Below are 20,212 nucleotides of genomic sequence, written 5' to 3'. Positions count from 1 at the left end.
GTGCCAGGTATGTCTAGACACACCCTAATCACTGTGTCCATTGCTGATTCCCCCTATTTCCCGGCCCCTCCCCCTTGTTGGTCCCCCAGCCCTGCAGTGCTGCTCGCCTCCCTCCTCTCCTCTTCCCCACCGCTGCTGCGGGAGATGTTTCAGAATGGAGAACAGGGGAGATGTTTCTAAATGAACCCAGTCAACACACTCGCTCACTGTGTCCATTCATAACTGAACAATAGTAAACTGTGTTTACTATGCTTCGATTTGTGAATGAACAGGAAGCCACTCAGCACAGAGCACTTCCCATTCATTCACTGCCCTGTGCCGCTGAGGCTGCAAAGAAAGGCATGTGTGTTTGAACTTTGGGGTACATAACCTAATGCAATAGGCTGCACAGAGCTATGATCATCTGGCACAGTTAGCGGCATGACACCAATAATCTTTTAAGCTGTCTGTAAGGGGGCATTTTCGCCACCACTGTAAGGGGTGCTTTCCTCCTACTAGTTATCAATGTAAGGTGCATGCATTCCACTGATTCCTAATGAATTTGTTTTAGCAGGGATTCCCTAAGACCTGAAAAAAATTTCAAGGATTCCCCTTGGGTAAAAAGGTCGAGAAAGTCTGCTCTAGAGCCTAGAAGCAAAAAGATCATGCCAGTATGTCTAACCACACTAGGGTACTGCATGAGAATGATCCACACATTACTGCCTATTATTTATTTAAACAAGCATAGATTTACAAGAGTAGCATCCATAATTAAATACACCCTAAATATCAATATTATTTTGCACCCAGCATGATCCTTTCTCAAGCCTGAGCAGCAAAGTCCAACTATCCATATCACTCTATGGACCACTGAAGCCATTGCACATACACACAAATGGGACACAATTGAACACATACAGTATATGTAAGCCCTGCGATCATCTCCCATCTCCCACTTAATGTCTATGAATGTAGGTTGAGTTGTAATAAACTTTAAACATGATGACTATTAATAACTATTTACACAAATGTATGTAATTATGCATTCCAGTAACTGTACCTGCCTAACTTAGATTTGCTTTTACTTTTAATACAGGTAAACAACACAATTCCATTGAGGTGAGAGCTTTGCCCTGACAAGTGTACAGTCTAGTGGACTAAGGATGAAACCCAGGCAGATATAAATATGCAAAGTAATTCAGGTTTGTATTCATGAATACAACATATATAAATGATATTCCTTTAAACGCTAGTGCAAGTAACTGAACTTAACTTGATATCAGTGACTTTCAAATCCCTCAAAAGCCTCTAATCAAACTGCGATCGGTTTGATCAGATGTTTTACAAGTTGGAAACGGCTTGTAAACATGAAACCAAAACCGGAAGTGTCAAAATCCTTGTTGCTTTTCTTCCATCATAGAGGGGAGGCGGGTATGGATGTACCTTCTTCCATCTCAGAGTAAATTAACACCAAGCAGCGGCTCTACTGAGCTCCCTGATGACTAAGGAGAGTTCGGTAAAGGAGACGGGCGATGGTGCGGGGGGGCTTCTGCACCCTGTAGAAGTGATCTAGTGGATATATAGCCGCTTTAACCCCTTTTTCAAGAAAGTCCATCGTCGGCTAAAAATTTTGATACTAGGATGATGCCTCATCCTGGTATAACCACTTCAACCTGAGGATGTACAGGTATGTCCTAAGAGGGTTTAAGAGGTTAAAGTCAATGGGGCTGTGCTGCTTCTGCTTGGCTCACAGTTGTGGTACATTAGCCTCATTATAATCTGCCAAATAAAGGCACTCTGGAAAGCGGCACTCTGGAAAGCAAACCACCGTAGATCACTTTTCAAATCATTGGCTAGTGTAAACCAAGCCTTACAGTTTTTTTTTTCTTTTTACAATGCAGTCACATCCTGAGTGTCTGGCCAGCAGCTGCAAAGTTGGACTCTTGCTCTATGTTTTTAAAGGATAAGTTCACCTTTTGGAACATGTTACATAATTACATATATATGTAATATGTTCCAGCTACTGCTGCCTCTCTCCCCGATCCCCCCTCAGTGTGACAACAGGAGGGGGAATCTTCTCCCTGCACCCACTGTCACAATTCAAAAACAGCATAGCCATGTGGGGCTCTGCCCACACAGCTGCATCATTCATTCACAGTTTCCTCTGAATGAATGAACTACAAGTACCGTAATCCACCACAGCAGATGGCTTGTAGTTCTGAATTAACTGCAAGGGTGCTGATGAGCACTCCAGTAGTTCATTCGGAAGCCTTGCAGCTTTCAAACTGACAGCCCGTATGGAGGTATAGTCTGAAAGCTGCAGGGCTTGTCTGCAGAAGCCTGACATTGCACCCATGATCCACTGATCATGGGTGCAATGCTTTCCAGGCTTCCACTGGAAAAAATTAGTTAACATACTTGTTTTTTTGCTGCAAAAATATGTACATTTATTATTTTATCTAAGAAGGAGAACTTCAGCTTTAAGAGGTGATCTATTTTACAGAGGTCTGACACACCCTCTGCTGAGTCTGGGAGTTCTCTAATCAGACTGCTTGCTGTTTTACAGGCCTAATTCAGTAGGAAGGGCCTGTCAGGCCTCTGCAATAAGATGACTGCTTCTTTACAGAAAGTATGCTTCTCACTCTGCAGCATTCTGGCAGGGGGTTGGCTTTCGTATTAAGGTAGTCGCTGCTTAAAGTGGTTGTTAAGCCACCATGTTATGTTTATACCATCCCCATTGTTAGATAAGAACATGTGTCCTAGTGTCTGTGCTTATAAATAAAAGCTGATTTCTACCTGATTTCACAGTGCCTCCTCCCAGCTCCATCGGGCAGGGCCAAGAACTCACGCTGACGTCAGCCAGAAAGGAAGGGAGAAGAGGAGGAGAGAGCTGAAGAGTCACAGACACTAGGACACATGTTCTTATCTAACAATGGGGATGGTATAAACATAACATTGTTTTGTAGGAGCGAGGAAAGGAGCAGAGCAGCACTAGTGAGAGCTGACAGGCAGGGAGGGGAGGGGGAGGAGGACAGAGGGAGACACAGGAGAGCTGCAGATAGCTGTGGATGATGGAGGCACGTAAGCTGACCACGGTGTCAGGGCTCAGCAGCCATAATAAATCGTTGTCAGTTTACAGGGGGGAGGGCAGAACCGGGCAGGATCAGCCAGGTATTTCAGGTGATAGAGAGGGCCAATTTACACAGCACAAGCACTGTGCTGTAAAACATGCTTTAAAGGAACAGGATCCATTTTTTTTTTTGGGTAACAAACACTTTAAGAAAACAAGAACAGTAAAAACACTGAACAACTTTTACCTTGGAGCACATGCAATGTATTTATATTTGTATTGGGTTTGAACATTATGTGAGTAAACATATCTGTACTAGCCACACAAGCTGGCAAACTCTTTCATAGGCTGAATTTTACTTTAGGTTTAGTGACCCTGCAGCATCATATGTAAACTTACCTTCATCCATGCCATTGAGTAACTCAGTCAGCTCCTCCAGCTTGCAGTCATATTGATGCTCTTTCCATGACTCTCCATTCTCACTTCTCAGTACAATCAATTCTCTCTCCTTACTTCTCATTGATCCAAAATGGGGAATTTCTACTACCACAGGTCTGCATAGAAACAAAATAAATGCTTTCAAACTAGAGCACCAACAAGCATTCTATTGTACGTTTTGTGACACCAAGCCTAACACGTTAAAAGCCAAAAATAAATGACATTTAATCAACCAATTACAAAAGCTGCATAATCCGCTAAAATAGAAATACAAATCAAATTTCAGATAGGATAAATCCAGCTGATTCTAACAATTCATCCAAATTTGAATTAATTTACCAATTCTAATAACTAAATTAACATAAAAATAGAAAGTCTGATTGTGCAGCTTTTTGTCTCATTAATAGACAGTATCTATCTTTTCCTACAGAGGTTGTACATACGTTATTCAAGTTTTTCAGAGCAAAAAAAAATGTACAACATCTTTATGGTAGTTTTCAGGTCCGAAAGAGGAGATTTGTAGAAGGAGAAAATATATCATCTTGTGGACCACATCTGCAAATTCCGTTTTAGTCATTTCCTATGTAATACTCACAGAATTAAACTGTTTACAGTAAATCATGAAATCTTGACATTACAATCCTTTAGACATACAAACAGTGTAGACTTGACAGATTCAGCCAAAGAAATGGACACAGGGCAATGGTGATGTCAATACAATCTTTGCAGGTTAATAGGTCAGATACTGTCTGCATATTGTCAGAGATCACATAATCAGTGTGCATGGTGTAGAACAAGACTGTTCACAGAGAAGGTATTTCATAGTAATTTCATCGTCTTATTTTTTTCTCCATATTTTTTATTACCAGTAAGTATGAAAGTACAACATAAGTTTAAAGCTAGATGAGGTCTAAGAGGATTTTTGGATAAATCCATGAAACAGCTCCTAATGTTGTATTCTGTAAGAAATTTACATTGAAGGTAATGCTTCATGGTTGATAGTAGGACACTACAGAAAGTAGTATTTATTTAGGTCAATTCTGAAAATAGTACTCCATGGGAAGACCAAAGTAAGAAATACCTCCACTAATACCATATTGTTGAGCCATAATTTGAAGGGATAGCCACAATATTTTGAAAACAGCAGAGAGCATAGAGTGCAAAAGAATGCCAAACAAAAAATCTAGGTCTCTCTTTGACGTTGTTACTCCATTGTTAATCTACATATGTTTATGCCTTGTCAACATTACCTGGAAGTAACCTTTCTCCATTAGGAACTCACAGGGCTTCTACAATTATTGTGGACCTGTTTTGCAGCTATGAAAGTTAGCTCTGTTTCATCCTATGTTCTACTGTTCACATACCATTTGCTTCAGAAGTGTCTTCACTAGCATCACCAACATTCGTGACATTATATATTTTGTACTTTACTAAACCAATATATCAATGATACCTTTGGGGAATTTTCTGAAATTCTGAATTAACAGTTTCTAAAATGCAATCTGATCTTCACCCAGGTCAAAAAATCATAAATTATTGTAATTTAACAAAAACCTAGACTTTTTTACTTTAAATTGCTATTTACTGAAAATTGTTTTGAACAAGCAAGGTAACTGAGGAAAAAGTACGTGACCCTCCAATCTGTAAATACTAGCGCTCACCTCACAAAATTCTCTAGCTTTAGGTTGTCTCGAAATGTAGTAATTGAAGTTCTGGCTATCCTAACAAAGACTGGTTTTCTCTAGGCTGATTTATAAGCAAACATTATATAAAAGAAGACTGTTTCCAGTACTGAACACATTAGGCATAACTGTTTTTAATTCTCAGATAAGAAGGCTGCACTGTATTTAACTCCACTATCTGCTCACTCTGGGGCATAAGTAATAAAGAGTTAGGGTATATGAATCATACTTTTAACATAGGCCACCTCAGAATGAGTTTAGAACATTTCTTACATGTCAATCTCACACACCGTTGCATTATCACAGTCAAATGTGGCTAGTTGACATGACATAAATGTGCAAAAACTCTTCTGCTGCAAATCCCTACCCCCCCCCCCCCCACTACTATATGCCATCAAGGCTTTAAATAACGATTCACAAAATAGATATAAAGTAACTATATATATCTGTTCCTACCCTCTCTGTAGGAATGACGGAATGACTTTTAGTGAATTTGCCCAAAGTTTTGGGAACAGGGTAGACCCCGCTATAAAACGAAAGAACGGCTGAAGTCCTGCAGAGCGACATGATCCTAAATACAAGGTCATGGAAGTCTAAGATGAATTAACAAGTCTTCAGGCAAATAAAATAATAAACACATGTCCTTGAGCAACTATGGAAAAGCTAATATAACCAAAAAATACCTCTGTGGAAAAGCCATAAAACACATGTACGCTAAAAAGACAATAATTTCAATAAGTTCCCCTGCTCAGCATTATCCATGCTTGTGTAATGTATAGGCTCTATAATGTTTTATTGAATTTCTCTGTTGAGTTAATTTCTCATTGTCTGCTCTACTTTATACTGTTTCTGATTCAAAGCCCTTAAACAAATTACACCCACAATAGTATCATACCATCATGATAATCACAACAATGTCACTCTTTACTCATTACTTAGTTAACAGTCTGTGTTAAGTTTCAATATAAGCTGTTTAGTTTATTGGATGTGCAAAGTGAAGAGTACAATTGCTGGGTCAATGCCCTACAACTGATTGTCATCTAATCATTAAAACACCCATTGAATCTGGATGCCTGTGGCTTGATGCATATGATTTTCACTTGCTTGCCAAAATGTAGGGCATTTTTGCAAAGGTCCCCACAGCTGCACAGAAAATGGTATGGAAAATATACAGTATCTCACAAAAGTGAGTACACCCCTCACATTTATGTAAATATTTTATTATATCTTTTCATGTGACAACACTGAAGAAATGTGTCAGAAACCATGAATCGGACTGAGACAGAAGAACAGTCAAATCAGACTAGTTTAATAATAATAAAAAAGGTAAACAGAGTAAATGTAGTCAAAACCTAGTCAGAGTTCAGGAACCAGAATGGATAGTCAGACAAGCCAAAATGTCAGGGAGCCAGAGAAGAGCGTAGTAGAACAACAAGCAGGATCTGGAGCCAGAAGGAATGTCAGCCAAGCAAGTCTGTAACAGGAACACAGGAGAGCGTCTCTAGAGATGTGACCAAGGTGAAGGCAGAGATCATCTGGACTGGACAGCTTAAGTAGGCAGGACTGACGAGCAGGATATCATCAACAGGTGAGTCACTGTGGAGAGAGCCAATGCACCAGGTACTGTATGCGCCCACGGAACCTACGGGAGTCAACATTGGACTGTACTTCATACTCAACCTGTACAGGGTGAGGAAGGCACCAAGGTGGTGAAGTGGTTGCAGACCAAAGGTTTTAATAGGGAGACATGAAATACATTTGAGATACGTATATTAGAAGGAAGGTCTAATGCGTAAGCCACTGAGTTAATCCTGCGAAGAATACGGAAAGGCCCAATAAACCGAGGTGCGAACTTCAGAGAGGGAACACAAAGTTCACAGGTTGCGAGATGACAACCAGATGACAGCCAGACCCAGGGTTTAGATCTGGAGACATGCTTGGCCAGTCCATCACATTTACCCTCAGCTTCTTTAGCAAGGCAGTGGTCCGTCTTGGAGGTGTGTTTGGGGTTGTTATGTTGGAATACTGCCCTACGGCCCAGTCTCCGAAGGGAGGGGATCATGCTCTGCTTCAGTATGTCACAGTACATGTTGGCATTCATGGTTCCCTCAATGAACTGTAGCTCACCAGTGTCGGCAGCACTCATGAAGCCCCAGACCATGACACTTCTACCACCATGCTTGATTGTAGGCAAGACACCCTTGTCTTTGTACTTCTCACCTGGTTGCCGCCACACACGCTTGACACCATCTGAACCAAATAAGTTTATTGTGGTCTCATCAGACCACAGAACATGGTTCCAGTAATCCATGTCCTTAGTCTGCTTGTTTTCAGCAAACTGTTTGTAGGCTTTCTTGTGCATCATCTTTAGAAAAGGCTTCCTTCTAGGATGACAGCCATGCAGACCAAATTGATGCAGTGTGCGGCGTATGGTCTGAGCACTGACAGGCTGACCCCCCACCCCTTCAACCTCTGCAGCAATGCTGGCAGCACTCATACATCTATTTCCCAAAGACAACCTCTGGACATGACGCTGATCACGTGCACTCAACTTCTTTGGTCGACCATGGCGAGGCCTGTTCTGAGTGGAAACTGTCCTGGTAAACCGCTGTATGGTCATGGCCAGCGTGCTGCAGCTCAGTTTCAGGGTCTTGGCAATCTTCTTATAGCCTAGGCCATCTTCATGTAGAGCAACAATTCTTTTTTTCAGATCCTCAGAGAGTTCGTTGCCATGAGGTGCCATGTTGAACTTCCAATGACCAGTATGAGAGAGTAAGAGTGATAACACCAAATTTAAAACAGCTGCTCCCCATTCACACCTGAGACCTTGTAACACCAACGAGTCACATGACAGCGGGGAGGGAAAATGGCTAATTGGGCCCAATTCAGACTTCAGAATTTTAACTTAAGGGTGTACTCACTTTTGTTGCCAGCGGTTTAGACATTAATGGCTGTGTGCTGAGTTATTTTGAGGGGACAGCAAATTTACACTGTTATACAAGCTGTACACTCACTAGTTTACATTGTAGCAAAGCATAATTTCTTCAGTGTTGTCACATGAAAAGATATAAAATATTTACAAAAATGTGAGGGGTGTACTCACTTTTGTGAGCTACTGTATATGTAACTTTGCTATGCAGGATGATGTTCTGTGTTGTTTGACCTCCCTTCAAACCAGCCATTCTCAACCAGGGTTCTGTGGAACCCTAAGGTTCCTCCAGAGGTTGTTAGGGGTTCCTTGGCCTGTGGCTCATTGACCTCTAATTTGATGGTGCCTCTATAGCTCAAGAGTCAATGCCATTTGGCAGAGCCCGCTGTATGACACCAATGATCTTTTTAGCTGTCTATAAAAGTGGCATCCAACCACCACCATAAGAGGGCCATTCTTCCCATTAGCCATAAATGTAAGGGGCATTTTCCCACTGACCATCAATGAATTGGTTTTTTGAAGGGTTCCCTGAGATCTGAAAATTATTTCAAGGGTTCTTCTGGGGTTAAAAGGTTGAGAAGGGCTGCCTTAGACTAATTAATAGATAAGTGCACTCACAAGTGTACTAGTCACTGCTAACCACCAATATAAGGTGAACATATATTTCACCTTACCTGTAGTGTAGCTTCCCTGAGCCTGGATTGAAGCACACAGTCTCTCTTCAAAAATACACCTTATCCTGCATAATGCTACCCGCATACATTTTCTGCTTGTTGTCTAATAATTTCAATGGATAGTAGTCTATATGTGGTTATGTGGTTTGGTAGCACTATGGCGGACTGTATAGATTTTCAAAGGGAGATTGGTTATGTGGAGTTGAGTGGATCACATAATGGATATCTTAGTGGAGCTGCATTAAAGAATAATAGAACTTGATATACAACCTGCGCAGCATCAGGAGTAGGGACAGTACCATTATCACTTTGCAGCATTCTTTAATGGAGTTACTACACAAGTAATGAGCTATGTGTAGGAAATTAATGCTCCCCCACCCTATACACATAATATCGCTTTCATTTTAAATACATTTATTTTTAAACAGCTCCTAAAAATAATTATATAGTTTTAATTATTCACTTAGAAAAGTTACAGTTTAGCAATTCTGTTGAATTCTACACCAATAGCAAAATAATATAAATAGCGAAAAGGGATAATATATAATTGTAAGATTTTTAGTTAATTGCAAATACCTTCTCTTGAACAAAATAAAATAAAATACTCTCTTCCAAAATGACAATGTGCTTGATGCATCATAAACATAAATAAGAGAAAAAAAACACAACAGACAAAAAGAGCAACTTAAAATTTTGTTAGCTGTGAGAATAACATGCCTAGAAAAGCACAATAAAGTCAGCGGTAATAAAGACAAGCCACTATCCTTTCAACAACATAAAAGCACTGAATGCTGTGACAAACTAAAAAAAGAAATATGGATGTAAAAATAATAATACAAAAAATAAAACCCTTCGATGAAATTGTATCCTTTTCATTTTAACAGTGCAGCATCCTACCCTATAAATTTTGTCCCTTGAGGCCCAAGCTGCAGGATTCGGCTAATCAAGCTCTCTCCCTCATTTAAAGGGGGGGAATTGGTAGGAAGATGAAGTTTACTGAATAAGATCCATGCAGCAAGAAGAGAAATAAGAAGGGGAGTATTAGGATTGGATGGCAACTACAGACATTGACTTCTGGTGCTACACCAGTTGTCTGGTGCCTGCTTTGAAAAATAAACAAAAATTCTGCATGCATTATAGGGACATCCGTTAAGAGAAAAATCTAAAGCATAGCTGTATGCTTTAAATGAATATGTGCAACCACTATAAAGGCAGAGGATTGACAATATCATTACAGACACAAAGAATTGCCTCAAAAAGGTGATACTGTGGCCTTTAAAAAGGGTTGTATTGCGACATTTTAAAACGTAGCAGTCTAGGTTTTGAGGCTTAGTTCATATCTTGCACTTGTTGTCTGCAAAAGAAAAGTTAAATGAAACAGCATATGATGGGGTTACAAAATGTAATGCTACAACCCTATTCATTTAAACCTCCAACCAGAAATAGTATTTCAGCTACCACTAGGCACTTTCAGCAACCACTTACCATCTTCTTTAAATCTCTCAGAGACTCCAGGAGACAGGTTTCCCTACAATAGTTTATTTCTTCACTCCAAACAACAAAGCTAACAAGATTTTTACTTTCTCACAGCTGAATTTCAAATATTATTCATAATATTAAGACTGCATTGGGGGAGAATCAACTATCATGAGCTCATCAATTACACGGAACTGAGAACTCTGGTGGGAACACCTCATCACTGAAGTCTCCAAAAGATAACAAAAGAAAAAGTGAAATATTCATTATGAGATGAGCTGTTTAGATCCAGAGGTCCTGTATTACAATGATGATCAGGTCCACCTTATATCAGAGAAAGTCCAGGACAAAGTTTAGGAATGCAAACTCAAATGTTACACTGTATGTGTATAACAGCATAAATATAAATTCATAAGTCTAACGGTTTCCAATAAGCCCTCTGCTTGTAGATTTGAACTGAATGATTTAGCTGTGGCAGAATGGCAGAGGAAGCAAAAGAAAATGCAAATGGGGAAGGATTTTGCAGATTTCGAGGACCATGTTAATACAATGGCATTACATCAGCAGTCACTCTGGTTAACACTCCAATGCTATGTACACACGATAGGATTTTCCGACAACAAAACCGTGGATTTGTTTCCGAAGGATGTTGGCTCAAACTTGTCTTGCATACACACGGTCACACAAATGTTGTCGGAAATTCCAAATGTCAAGAACGCGGTGACGTAGAACACGTACGAGGAGCCGAGAAAAATGAAGTTCAATAGCCAGTGTGGCTCTTCTGCTTGATTCCAAGCATGCGTGGACTTTTGTGCATTGGACTTGTGTACACATGCTCAGAATTTACGACAATTTGAGAACCTGCTCTCAAACATTTGTTGGCGGAAATTCCGACAAAAGCTCACATCCAACATTTGTTGTCGGAAAAACGGAGTTACTTACCGGTAACATCCTTTTCCAGGAATCTTTCAGGACAGCACCATAGAGAGACACCGGCTCCTCCCCTGTTAGGAAACACCGCCTTCCAATTCAATATTTAAATCTCATCCTCCCAACGGCCCCTCAGTTCTTCACGAGTTCCTCCGGCCAGCTGGGGAGACACAAGAATACGTCATACAAATCTTTATCTTACCTGACGTTCTCATGCGATGAGTTCTCATAGATAATCAAAAACCTGGGTGGGTACTAGTGCTGTCCTGAAAGATTCCTGGAAAAGGATGTTACCGGTAAGTAACTCCGTTTTTCCCCATTCATCTTTCAGGACAGCACCATAGAGAGGATAAGCGAGCACCTTACCTTAGGGAGGGACTACTGCCTGCAGCACCTTACGCCCAAAGGCTTGGTCTTTGGCTGACAGCAGGTCCAATCTGTAATGCTTCACAAACGTGGAAAAACTGGACCACGTTGCTGCTCTACAGATCTGCTCCGGAGAAGCACCAGCCCACTCTGCTTGAGAAGTTGCCACTGCCCTGGTGGAATGTGCTTTAATACCCTCCGGGGGCTCCAAACCCCCGATTACATAGGCCTGGCTAATGGCCAACCTTAACCATCTGGCTATTGATCGTCTAGAGGCTTTGAACCCTTTCCTAGCCCCTGAAAACAATACAAAAAAAGAATCGGATTTCCTAAACTGTTTTGTACTATCTAAGTACTGAAGGACGCACCTTCTAACGTCCAGTTTGTGAAAAATATGCTCCTGTTCCCTCACAGGATTCGAACAGAAGGTAGGTAAAATAATTTCCTGGCCCCTATGAAAACTAGAGGCCACTTTTGGTAAAAAGGCCGGATCCGTTTTAAAAATCAAACGGTCCGGAAAAACCTGAAAAAAAGGCGCCCTAATAGAAAGGGCTTCGAGTTCACTTACTCTCCTCGCTGTGGTGATCGCCACCAAAAACACAGTTTTGAGGGTGATCAACTTCAAGGTACAGGATTCCAATGGCTCAAAAGGATCCCCTGTAAGAGACTGTGAAACTAAGGAAAGATCCCACACTGGGAATGGGGAACTTTTAACAGGCCTCTGTCTGCCTAAAGCTCTAAAAAACCTAGCTTCCCAAGGATCTATAGCTAGCGGCTTTTCCAGGAAAACGCTTAGTGCCGATACTTGTCCTTTCAAGGTGCTAAGGGCTAATCCTTTGTCCGCTCCTGCCTGCAGAAACTCTAATACTGCTACAGAACTTCGTACATCGAAGGAGCTTTCTGTGCACCAACTGTTAAAGCGTTTCCACACCTTTAGGTAAATGGCTTGCGTCTCTCTTTTCCTGCAATTTAGGAGAGTTGTCACTAACCGATCCGAGAAACCTTTGCCCTTTAGCAATTCTTCCTCAGTAGCCACGCTGCGAGGTTCCATCGCTCCACCTGAGGGCAACAGATTGGACCCTGAGAGAGAAGATCCTCCCGGATAGGCAGAATCCAGGGAGGCTCCACTGTCAGACTCTTCAAGAGGGAGAACCACGGCCTCCTTGGCCAGTGTGGTGCGATCAGAATGAGGGTTGTGTCTTCTGACCGAAATTTTCTCAGAACTGCTGGAATCATTACGGGAGGGGGGAAGGCATAACACTTTGAGAAACGCCAGCTCTGAGCTAGTGCATCCACCCCGGCTGCTCCGTCTCATCTGTTTAGGGAAAAGAACAGACGAGCTTTCGTATTCGCCTTTGAGGCGAAGAGATCCACGGAGGGGACCCCCCACTTCCGAGTAATCATCTCGAAGATGTCCTGGTTCAAGACCCAGTCGCCTTCCTTCAGCATTTTTCTGCTCAGAAAATCTGCTACGTGGTTCTGCTCCCCCTTCAGATGTATTGCAGAGAGAGAGAGAATGCTCCCTTCGGCCCACCTGAGGATGGATTCTGCCAGACCCCACAAGGATCTGCTCCTGGTTCCCCCTTGCCTGTTGATGTAGGCCACTGCTGATGAGTTGTGCGAACGGACCCTCACATGCTGCCCCAGGAGTTCTCTCTGAAAAGCTCTGAGAGCCAACTCTATTGCTCTCAGTTCCCTCCAGTTCGAGGACTTCTTTGCGTCTTCTTTTTCCCAGGTGCCTTGCATCATCTTGGAATCTAGGTGTGCTCCCCACCCTGTGCCGCTCGCATCGGTCGTAACCGTTCTGGACACTGGAAGAACCCACTCCAGGCCCTGTGAGAGATTGGACCCTTTCCTCCACCACCAGAGGGACCTTTTGACCTGACTTGGCACAGATATAAGGGAGTCCAGAGATGCTGGACTGTGGTCCCAGACACTCAGAATAAACAGCTGTAGGGGGCGAAAGTGCAGCCCTGCCCACTGAACTGCCGGAAGCGTGGAAGTCAGTAAGCCCAGTGCTGACATTGCTTTCCTTACTGAGATCTGACTGCTGCCCTGGAGCAGTAATATTGCTCTGTCCACCTTCTGGATTTTTTCTGCTGGAAGGAACACTTTTTGTTTTGTCGAATCCAGTACATAGCCCAGGAAGGTGCCTTTTGGGCCGGAACCAAACTGGATTTTTCCAGGTTCAAGAGCCATCCCAGGTTTTCTAAGCTGTCTCTTGCTACCTGAAGATCCTGGTACAACTGCTCCGGGGAAGGAGCAAACAGGAGTAGGTCGTCCAGGTACGCAACTACAGAGATGCCTCTGAGCCGCAAGAAAGCCAGGACCTCCACCATCACTTTGGTGAAGATGCGGGGGGAAGAGGATAGTCCAAAGGGGAGTGCTTTGAACTGTAGATGAAACGTTCCTTCCCCAGTTTTCACCGCCAGTCTGAGAAACCTCTGGTAACTTTCTGCGACTGGAATGTGCAGATAAGCGTCCTTTAAGTCTATTGACGCCATGAAGCAATTTGGGGGAAGAAGCGCTTTCACCGAATAGATAGAATCCATCCGGAATTTCCTGTAGGTAATTGAGACATTCAGAGGCTTCAGATTCATGATAAGCCTGAATTTTCCCGAAGGCTTGCGGACCACAAAAATGTGGGAGTAAAAGCCTCTGCCTATCTCCTCTACAGGAACCCTCACTATCACCTCTTGTTCCTCTAACTCCTGTAGGGAGGATAGAAGAGCTGACGCTTTCTCTGCACACTTTGGCAGCTCGGTGACCAGAAGTCTGTGCTGAGGAGGTTCTGAGAACTCTAGCTGGCAACCTCTTCTTATGATCCCTAACACAAACTGGTTGGAGGTGATCATCTCCCATTGTGGGAGGAAGGCCCCCAATCCTCCTCCCACCGTGGTTACCCCGTCATTGGGTCTTCTTGGGCTGTTCAGGAGGGCGAAAAATCGCCCCTCCCCGCCCCTTGCCCTTCTGCCCCCAAGCTTTTTTCTGCCGCTCTCCTTTTGGGGTTTCAAACTTTCTCTGAGGGCGAAACTTTCTTTTAGCCTGCTCCCCAAACTTCTTTTTAATGGGAAAGGCCTTTTTCTTATCGGCCGTCCGGTCTAAAACGGTCTCTAAACCTGGGCCAAACAAGAGATCTCCTGTGAGGGGAATTCCACAGAGTTTAACTTTAGACGCGCTGTCCTTGCCACGTCTTAAGCCATAGGGCCCTTCGAGCCGAATTAGTGAGGGCTGAAGACCTTGCGGACATGCGCACTGATTCGGCGGAAGCGTCCGCAATATACGCTACACCCTTAAGTAGCATGGGAAAGGAAGCCAAAATAGTCTCTTTTGGCGTTCCTGCCTCAATATGCGCCTTTATCTGCGTAAGCCAATATTCCATATTGCGGGCCACTACTGTGACCGCCATGGCAGGCTTAAGGTTTCCCTGTGACGAATCCCAGGACTTCTTTAAGAGAGAGTCCATCCTTCTGTCCATGGGGTCTGCAAGAACCCCCATGTCCTCGAAGGCCAGATCTGTTTGCCTGGAAACCTGAGAAAAAGCAGCATCCAGCCTAGGGGTCTTATTCCAAACTAGAGACTCCCCTTCTGAAAAAGGAAACCTTCGCTTCAAAGCCCTTGAAAAGAAAGGTTTTCTCTCAGGATCTTTCCATTCATTCTTTATGGCCTCAACCAATACATCATGGACTGGGAAATCCTTCCTTTTTTGTTCCCCAAGACCTTTGTACATTTGGTCATGGAGCGATAACACCTTCTTTTCTTCCTGAATTCCCAAAGTGGTGTGAATAGCTCCCAAGAGCTCCTCCACTTCGTCCAGGGAAAGCTTATAGCGAGAGGTTCTTGTGGATTCCCCATCCACCTCCTCCACATCCGATTCCCTTTGAGAATCTGAAGCGGTGCTATCTGGCTCCTCCTCAATTTCCACTCTGGAGCCCCCTGGTCTCTCTCCACTAACAGAGGGAGTATCCACTGGGCTAGGTGTAACACTCTGCTGCACTGGTAAAGGACTGCTTTGGGTTTGCGGCAACTGGAAGCTAGAAAAGAGTGCCTTAAAGGACTGAAAGGTGCTAGAAAGCTCTTTGACGGATGCAGCAAGATCTGTACCCTGTTCTGCTGCCTGTTCCCTGACTAATCCATCAATGCACTCCTTGCAAAGTGCCTTGGTCCAGGATTCCCCCATACTAACTCTACAAGAGGGGCATTTTTTCTTTGAACCATGAGGCGACTTGCTTTTCTCTGTGGCTTTCTGAAAAAGAAAGAGAGAGAGTCGCCATAAATGCCCAATCCCACCAGTGCTTTTACAGAGGACCACCAGGAGTGCCCCCCCCAGGACCAACCACCACCAGGGTCCCAGACACACTCCCCTTCCCCCCGACCACCAGTGAGGGGAGAACACCCGTGAAGCTATCGGGACTTAGGTAAGGAAACACCACCCCAGGGTTCCACTTACCTTAGCATGGCTGGTGCTACTGTCTCCTGGAGCAGTTCTAGAGACCTCTGTCTCAGACATGTCCGCTGAGGATGGTGGTCGATCGTTTCCCCCAACAGCTGACTCTACAGCAAAGCAAGAGGGTCGCACCAGCCGAACGCTCGGTCCGTTTTCTTTCCCCGCGTCCGGAACCAGAAGACGCGGAATCATCGGAAGTGCCCGCCCTCGCCGGAACTGACGTCACCCGTCATCCGACCCGGCCATAGAGCTTCAAACGCTGGCTGCTTGAACAAGCAGGAGAGACTCAGGCACTTCCCACAGCGCCCCCCTGGGCAGAAGAAACACGGACCTCCTCAGCTGTCTCTTTCCCCAAGAGAGGCTGAGGCGCGCCAATTCAGTTTTAAAAACAGGTAAGTATGGCTTCCCCAGCCTTTACCTAACTGAATAAACAATAGTAGAGGGAAAGAGCTAGAGAGACCCGACTCCCCCTCTTCCTCACACAAAATCTTTGGCTTCAGTCTCCCTGACTGATCCGCCACGGTTCCCAAGCAGTGTCTCCCCACCGGAGGAAACACCTGAACTGAGGGGCCGTTGGGAGGATGAGATTTAAATATTGAATTGGAAGGCGGTGTTTCCTAAGAGGGGAGGAGCCGGTGTCTCTCTATGGTGCTGTCCTGAAAGATGAATGGGGAAAATCCTATCGTGTGTACGGCCCATCAATGTTAACCAGAGGGACTGCTCAGTCAAGGGTACTGTTCTGTCAACGTACATGATATTTCAATCAGTGCTAAGCTGTTATCCTTTAACTGTGTAAATCCCATCTCTTATTGTTGATACTTGTATTTCTTAAAAATCTGAATGAAACTATTTGAACAGAAAAACTGTCTCTAAGGGACAGTGCTAAGCTTTCTATTAATTGTATAGTTGCAAAGTATGAACAAAATCTAAATATATGGAAGCTAATTTGCTTCAAAACCATTTAATTTAAAGACTAATACTGTAATGTCATTGTGATGTAGTATTTTCTGGATTGTTTAAATTAAAAGACTTAGTATACTGAAATGATCAATCGTTCTAAATCTAGCCACTGAAGGATTGAAATTTGGCTGGTTCAAGAATTTTTATCTATCTATGGGCAGGCTGGTTAAACTGAAGTCAATCTGAAGTCGATCTATACAGTTTTCCCCGCTGTATTCTGACAGCGGGGAAACCTCTCACTGTCAGGATACAATAGCGCAGCAGTAGGGAGTCACAATCAGTGTTGATGGGGGAATTGAGTGATTTTCTTTTATTCAACCTGTTGCTGAAGGTAAGAAAATTGCATAATGTATGGCAAACTTAAGACTCACTAGCTAAATAAAGAGTTGCAGAGGTAAAAAATGCCACATTATTTTTAAAAGCCTAAGAATGTTAAATGCCCATTGCTGTTCTATTTAACCGTTATGCATCTGTGCCTATACATAGGTTGTACATTTGGATGTCACTCGGAAATACCGTATTTATCAGCGTATAACACGCATTTTTTTCCCCTTAAAATCAGGGGAAAGTCGTGGGTGCGTGTTATACGCCGATCCCCGCTATCGCTATGTGAATGTCGGCGATCGCCGCCGACATTTACATAGCGAGTAGTTTCAAATATGGCGCTGCGGACTTCGGAAGGACTCGGCGGTGCTGAACGAGCGCCGCCGAAATCACAGAGCCGAGATACACATAGTCGGGTGTATTCGGCTCTTTCCGGCGCCGCTCACTGTCACGCCCAGTCCCGCCATTGGACCTGTGTTATGTCCATCATAGGGCGGGACTGTGAGCGGCGCCGGAAAGAGCCGAGAACCCTCGGCTATGTGTATCTCGGCGGCGTTCGTTCACTTCCGCCGGCGCCGAGTCTCTCCGAACTCCGCGGCGCCATATTTAAAACTACTTCTATGTGTATGGCGGCGGCGGCAGCGGCAGGAGGCATGGACACTAGGCTGCACTGGGGACAAGGCTGCAGGGACAAGGCTGCACTGGGGACAAGGCTGCATTGATAAGGCTGCACTGGGGACAAGGCTGCATTGATAAGGCTGCACTGGGGACAAGGCTGCATTGATAAGGCTGCACTGGGGACAAGGCTGCATTGATAAGGCTGCACTGGGGACAAGGCTGCATTGATAAGGCTGCACTGGGGACAAGGCTGCATTAATAAGGCTGCACTGGGGACAAGGCTGCATTGACAAGGCTGCACTGGGGCAAAGCTGCACTGACAAGGCTGCACTGGGGCAAAGCTGCACTGACAAGGCTGCACTGGGGACAAGGCTGCATTGACAAGGCTGCACTGGGGCAAAGCTGCACTGACAAGGCTGCACTGGGGCAAAGCTGCACTGACAAGGCTGCACTGACACTGAAAAGGCTGCAATGACACTGAAAAGGCTGCAGATGAACACTGATGAGGCTGCATTGATGGGCATTTTAATGTAAGTTTCTTTTCCTTAAACTTCCCTCCTAAAAGTTTTTTTCCTTAAAATTCTCTCCTAAACTTGGGGTGCGTGTTATACGCCGGCGCGTGTTATACGCCGATAAATACGGTAATCATGTGCACATTTACTTCAGATATTAGTTGAAATATTAAATGAAAAATTATTTCTCAAAATGTTTTAAAAAAACATGGTATTGACATTCAAGGATTTAGGTTATAAGGACTTACCCCAAAAACTGAGCCCCTGATGGGCCCATTTCAACCAGCCGACTTGCCAGGCCTTCTCCTTCTACCATTGGTGGAGGGGTTGCCAGTTTGTGCCTTTTGACCAGACGGCAGGTGATGCGAGTAGGCGCCGTGCATTTTCTTGGCGGTATGACAATTCTCATTCCATTGTGTCGACTCCCCCTCATAGAACCTCCACGTGCATCCACCATAAAGCTAACCAAAAAACTACAAGATACAGAATTTTGAGTGTTAGGCTTATTTTAAACAATGGGAACAACTGACAAAAAACAGCATGCATAACAAACATACCAGAGTTAATGTTTAATTTCCCCTACAAACATTTTCAAATAGTAAAGGAAAGAGAAAAATTAGAACACTCAGCAACAAAGCAGATGATGATTCAAATACATTTTTAATTTGAATTCCATGCAATTAAATGTGCAAAAAGACTGTCAAAAAGTGAGAACGCAAATAATGATGTATTGTTTCAGCTGATTTTTATTTGCCAGAGACACAGGAGCAGTCAGCACATTTCAGGGGCTCGCCAGTGCTCATCAGGGCTTGCAGTGACTTAATAAAAGTCTGTTATCATGTGTAGGAGGGATCATTCAGGACACTAGTCAGACAGCACATGAAGTATGATAGCAAAAAACAAGACAATACAAAATACATCACATATAAAACTAGATGGGGTAATTACCCAAAGATTCCGTCTAAAAAACAGAGTGTTCTTCAGACAAAATAACACTTGTGACAGCATAATTAATACAAAACTAAAGCATGAGACATGGCTTAAATGAATGTAATAATAATTTCTGCTTTTCTGAATTTAAAGTACTAAATTTTAGTTTGTGTAAAGCTATGGAGACCAGGCCTTAAAGTGTAACTAAACCCAGTAATATGAAAATAGTTTATCCCCCACCCATATAACTTATAAATCTTTTTTTACATTAAAATACTGCCACTATATACCTTTTTGGGTGATCTGGATCAGAGTTCCGGGCAAAAATACAACTAGGTCTTGAACGACAGAACCCCCCACCCCTCCTCATTTTTGGATATAGTTTTTTTTTTCTATTTGTTTTGCACATTTCTAGTGTTTTGAAGGTGCACTTCTGCCCTAACCTTGCCGCGGTGAGGTACGTTATTTCCGAATCTGTCCCTCCTCCTTCCCAACCGCTGCCTTCTTGGTGTGTGTGTCCCAGAAGACGACGAGGCCATTCAGCGCAGCACGACTCGTGCATGTGCAGTAGGAAACCGGCAGTGAAGCCTGAAGGTTTCACTGCTGGTTTCCCTTAGTTGCAATGCCAGCGCCTGCACCCGAGCCAATGGATGAATCTGCTTCGGGGGGCCGACATCATGGGATCCCTGGACAGGTAAGTGTCCTTATATGAAAAGTCAGCAGCTATATGATTTGTAGCTGCTGACTTTTAAATTTCTTTTTAAGAGGCTGGAACTACACTTTAAGGGTTCCTCCGTGTTAAAAAGGTTGTGAAAATCTGCTCTATGCCATTCCTTTTCAACTCTGCTCATCTAAAACTCCTTTTCCACATAGTAGA

The 20,212-nt window shown here is 43.6% G+C and overlaps 1 protein-coding gene across 33 annotated transcripts in view; it reads right to left on the bottom strand.

Moving 5' to 3' along the window:
- Positions 1 to 20,212, bottom strand: part of ANK3 (ankyrin 3) — a 902,861-nt gene that overhangs the window by 67,503 nt on the left and 815,146 nt on the right. For 20 of the 33 annotated variants that reach the window (XM_073596276.1, XM_073596279.1, XM_073596287.1 and 17 more), the window contains 3 exons: positions 18,654 to 18,878; positions 9,670 to 9,768; positions 3,449 to 3,603 (listed from right to left, as the gene is read on the bottom strand). In XM_073596276.1, the coding sequence (XP_073452377.1) occupies positions 3,449 to 3,603; positions 9,670 to 9,768; positions 18,654 to 18,878 (479 nt within the window). The remainder of the gene's footprint in view (positions 1 to 3,448; positions 3,604 to 9,669; positions 9,769 to 18,653; positions 18,879 to 20,212) is intronic. The other 13 variants (XM_073596270.1, XM_073596271.1, XM_073596288.1 and 10 more) reach the window with 1 other exon arrangement.

Source organism: Aquarana catesbeiana, linkage group LG08 (assembly GCF_042186555.1).
Source record: "Aquarana catesbeiana isolate 2022-GZ linkage group LG08, ASM4218655v1, whole genome shotgun sequence".
Classification (NCBI taxonomy): domain Eukaryota; kingdom Metazoa; phylum Chordata; class Amphibia; order Anura; family Ranidae; genus Aquarana; species Aquarana catesbeiana.
The sequence above is the reverse complement of the archived record's forward strand: the minus strand, read 5'-3'. Positions and strand labels throughout refer to the sequence as shown.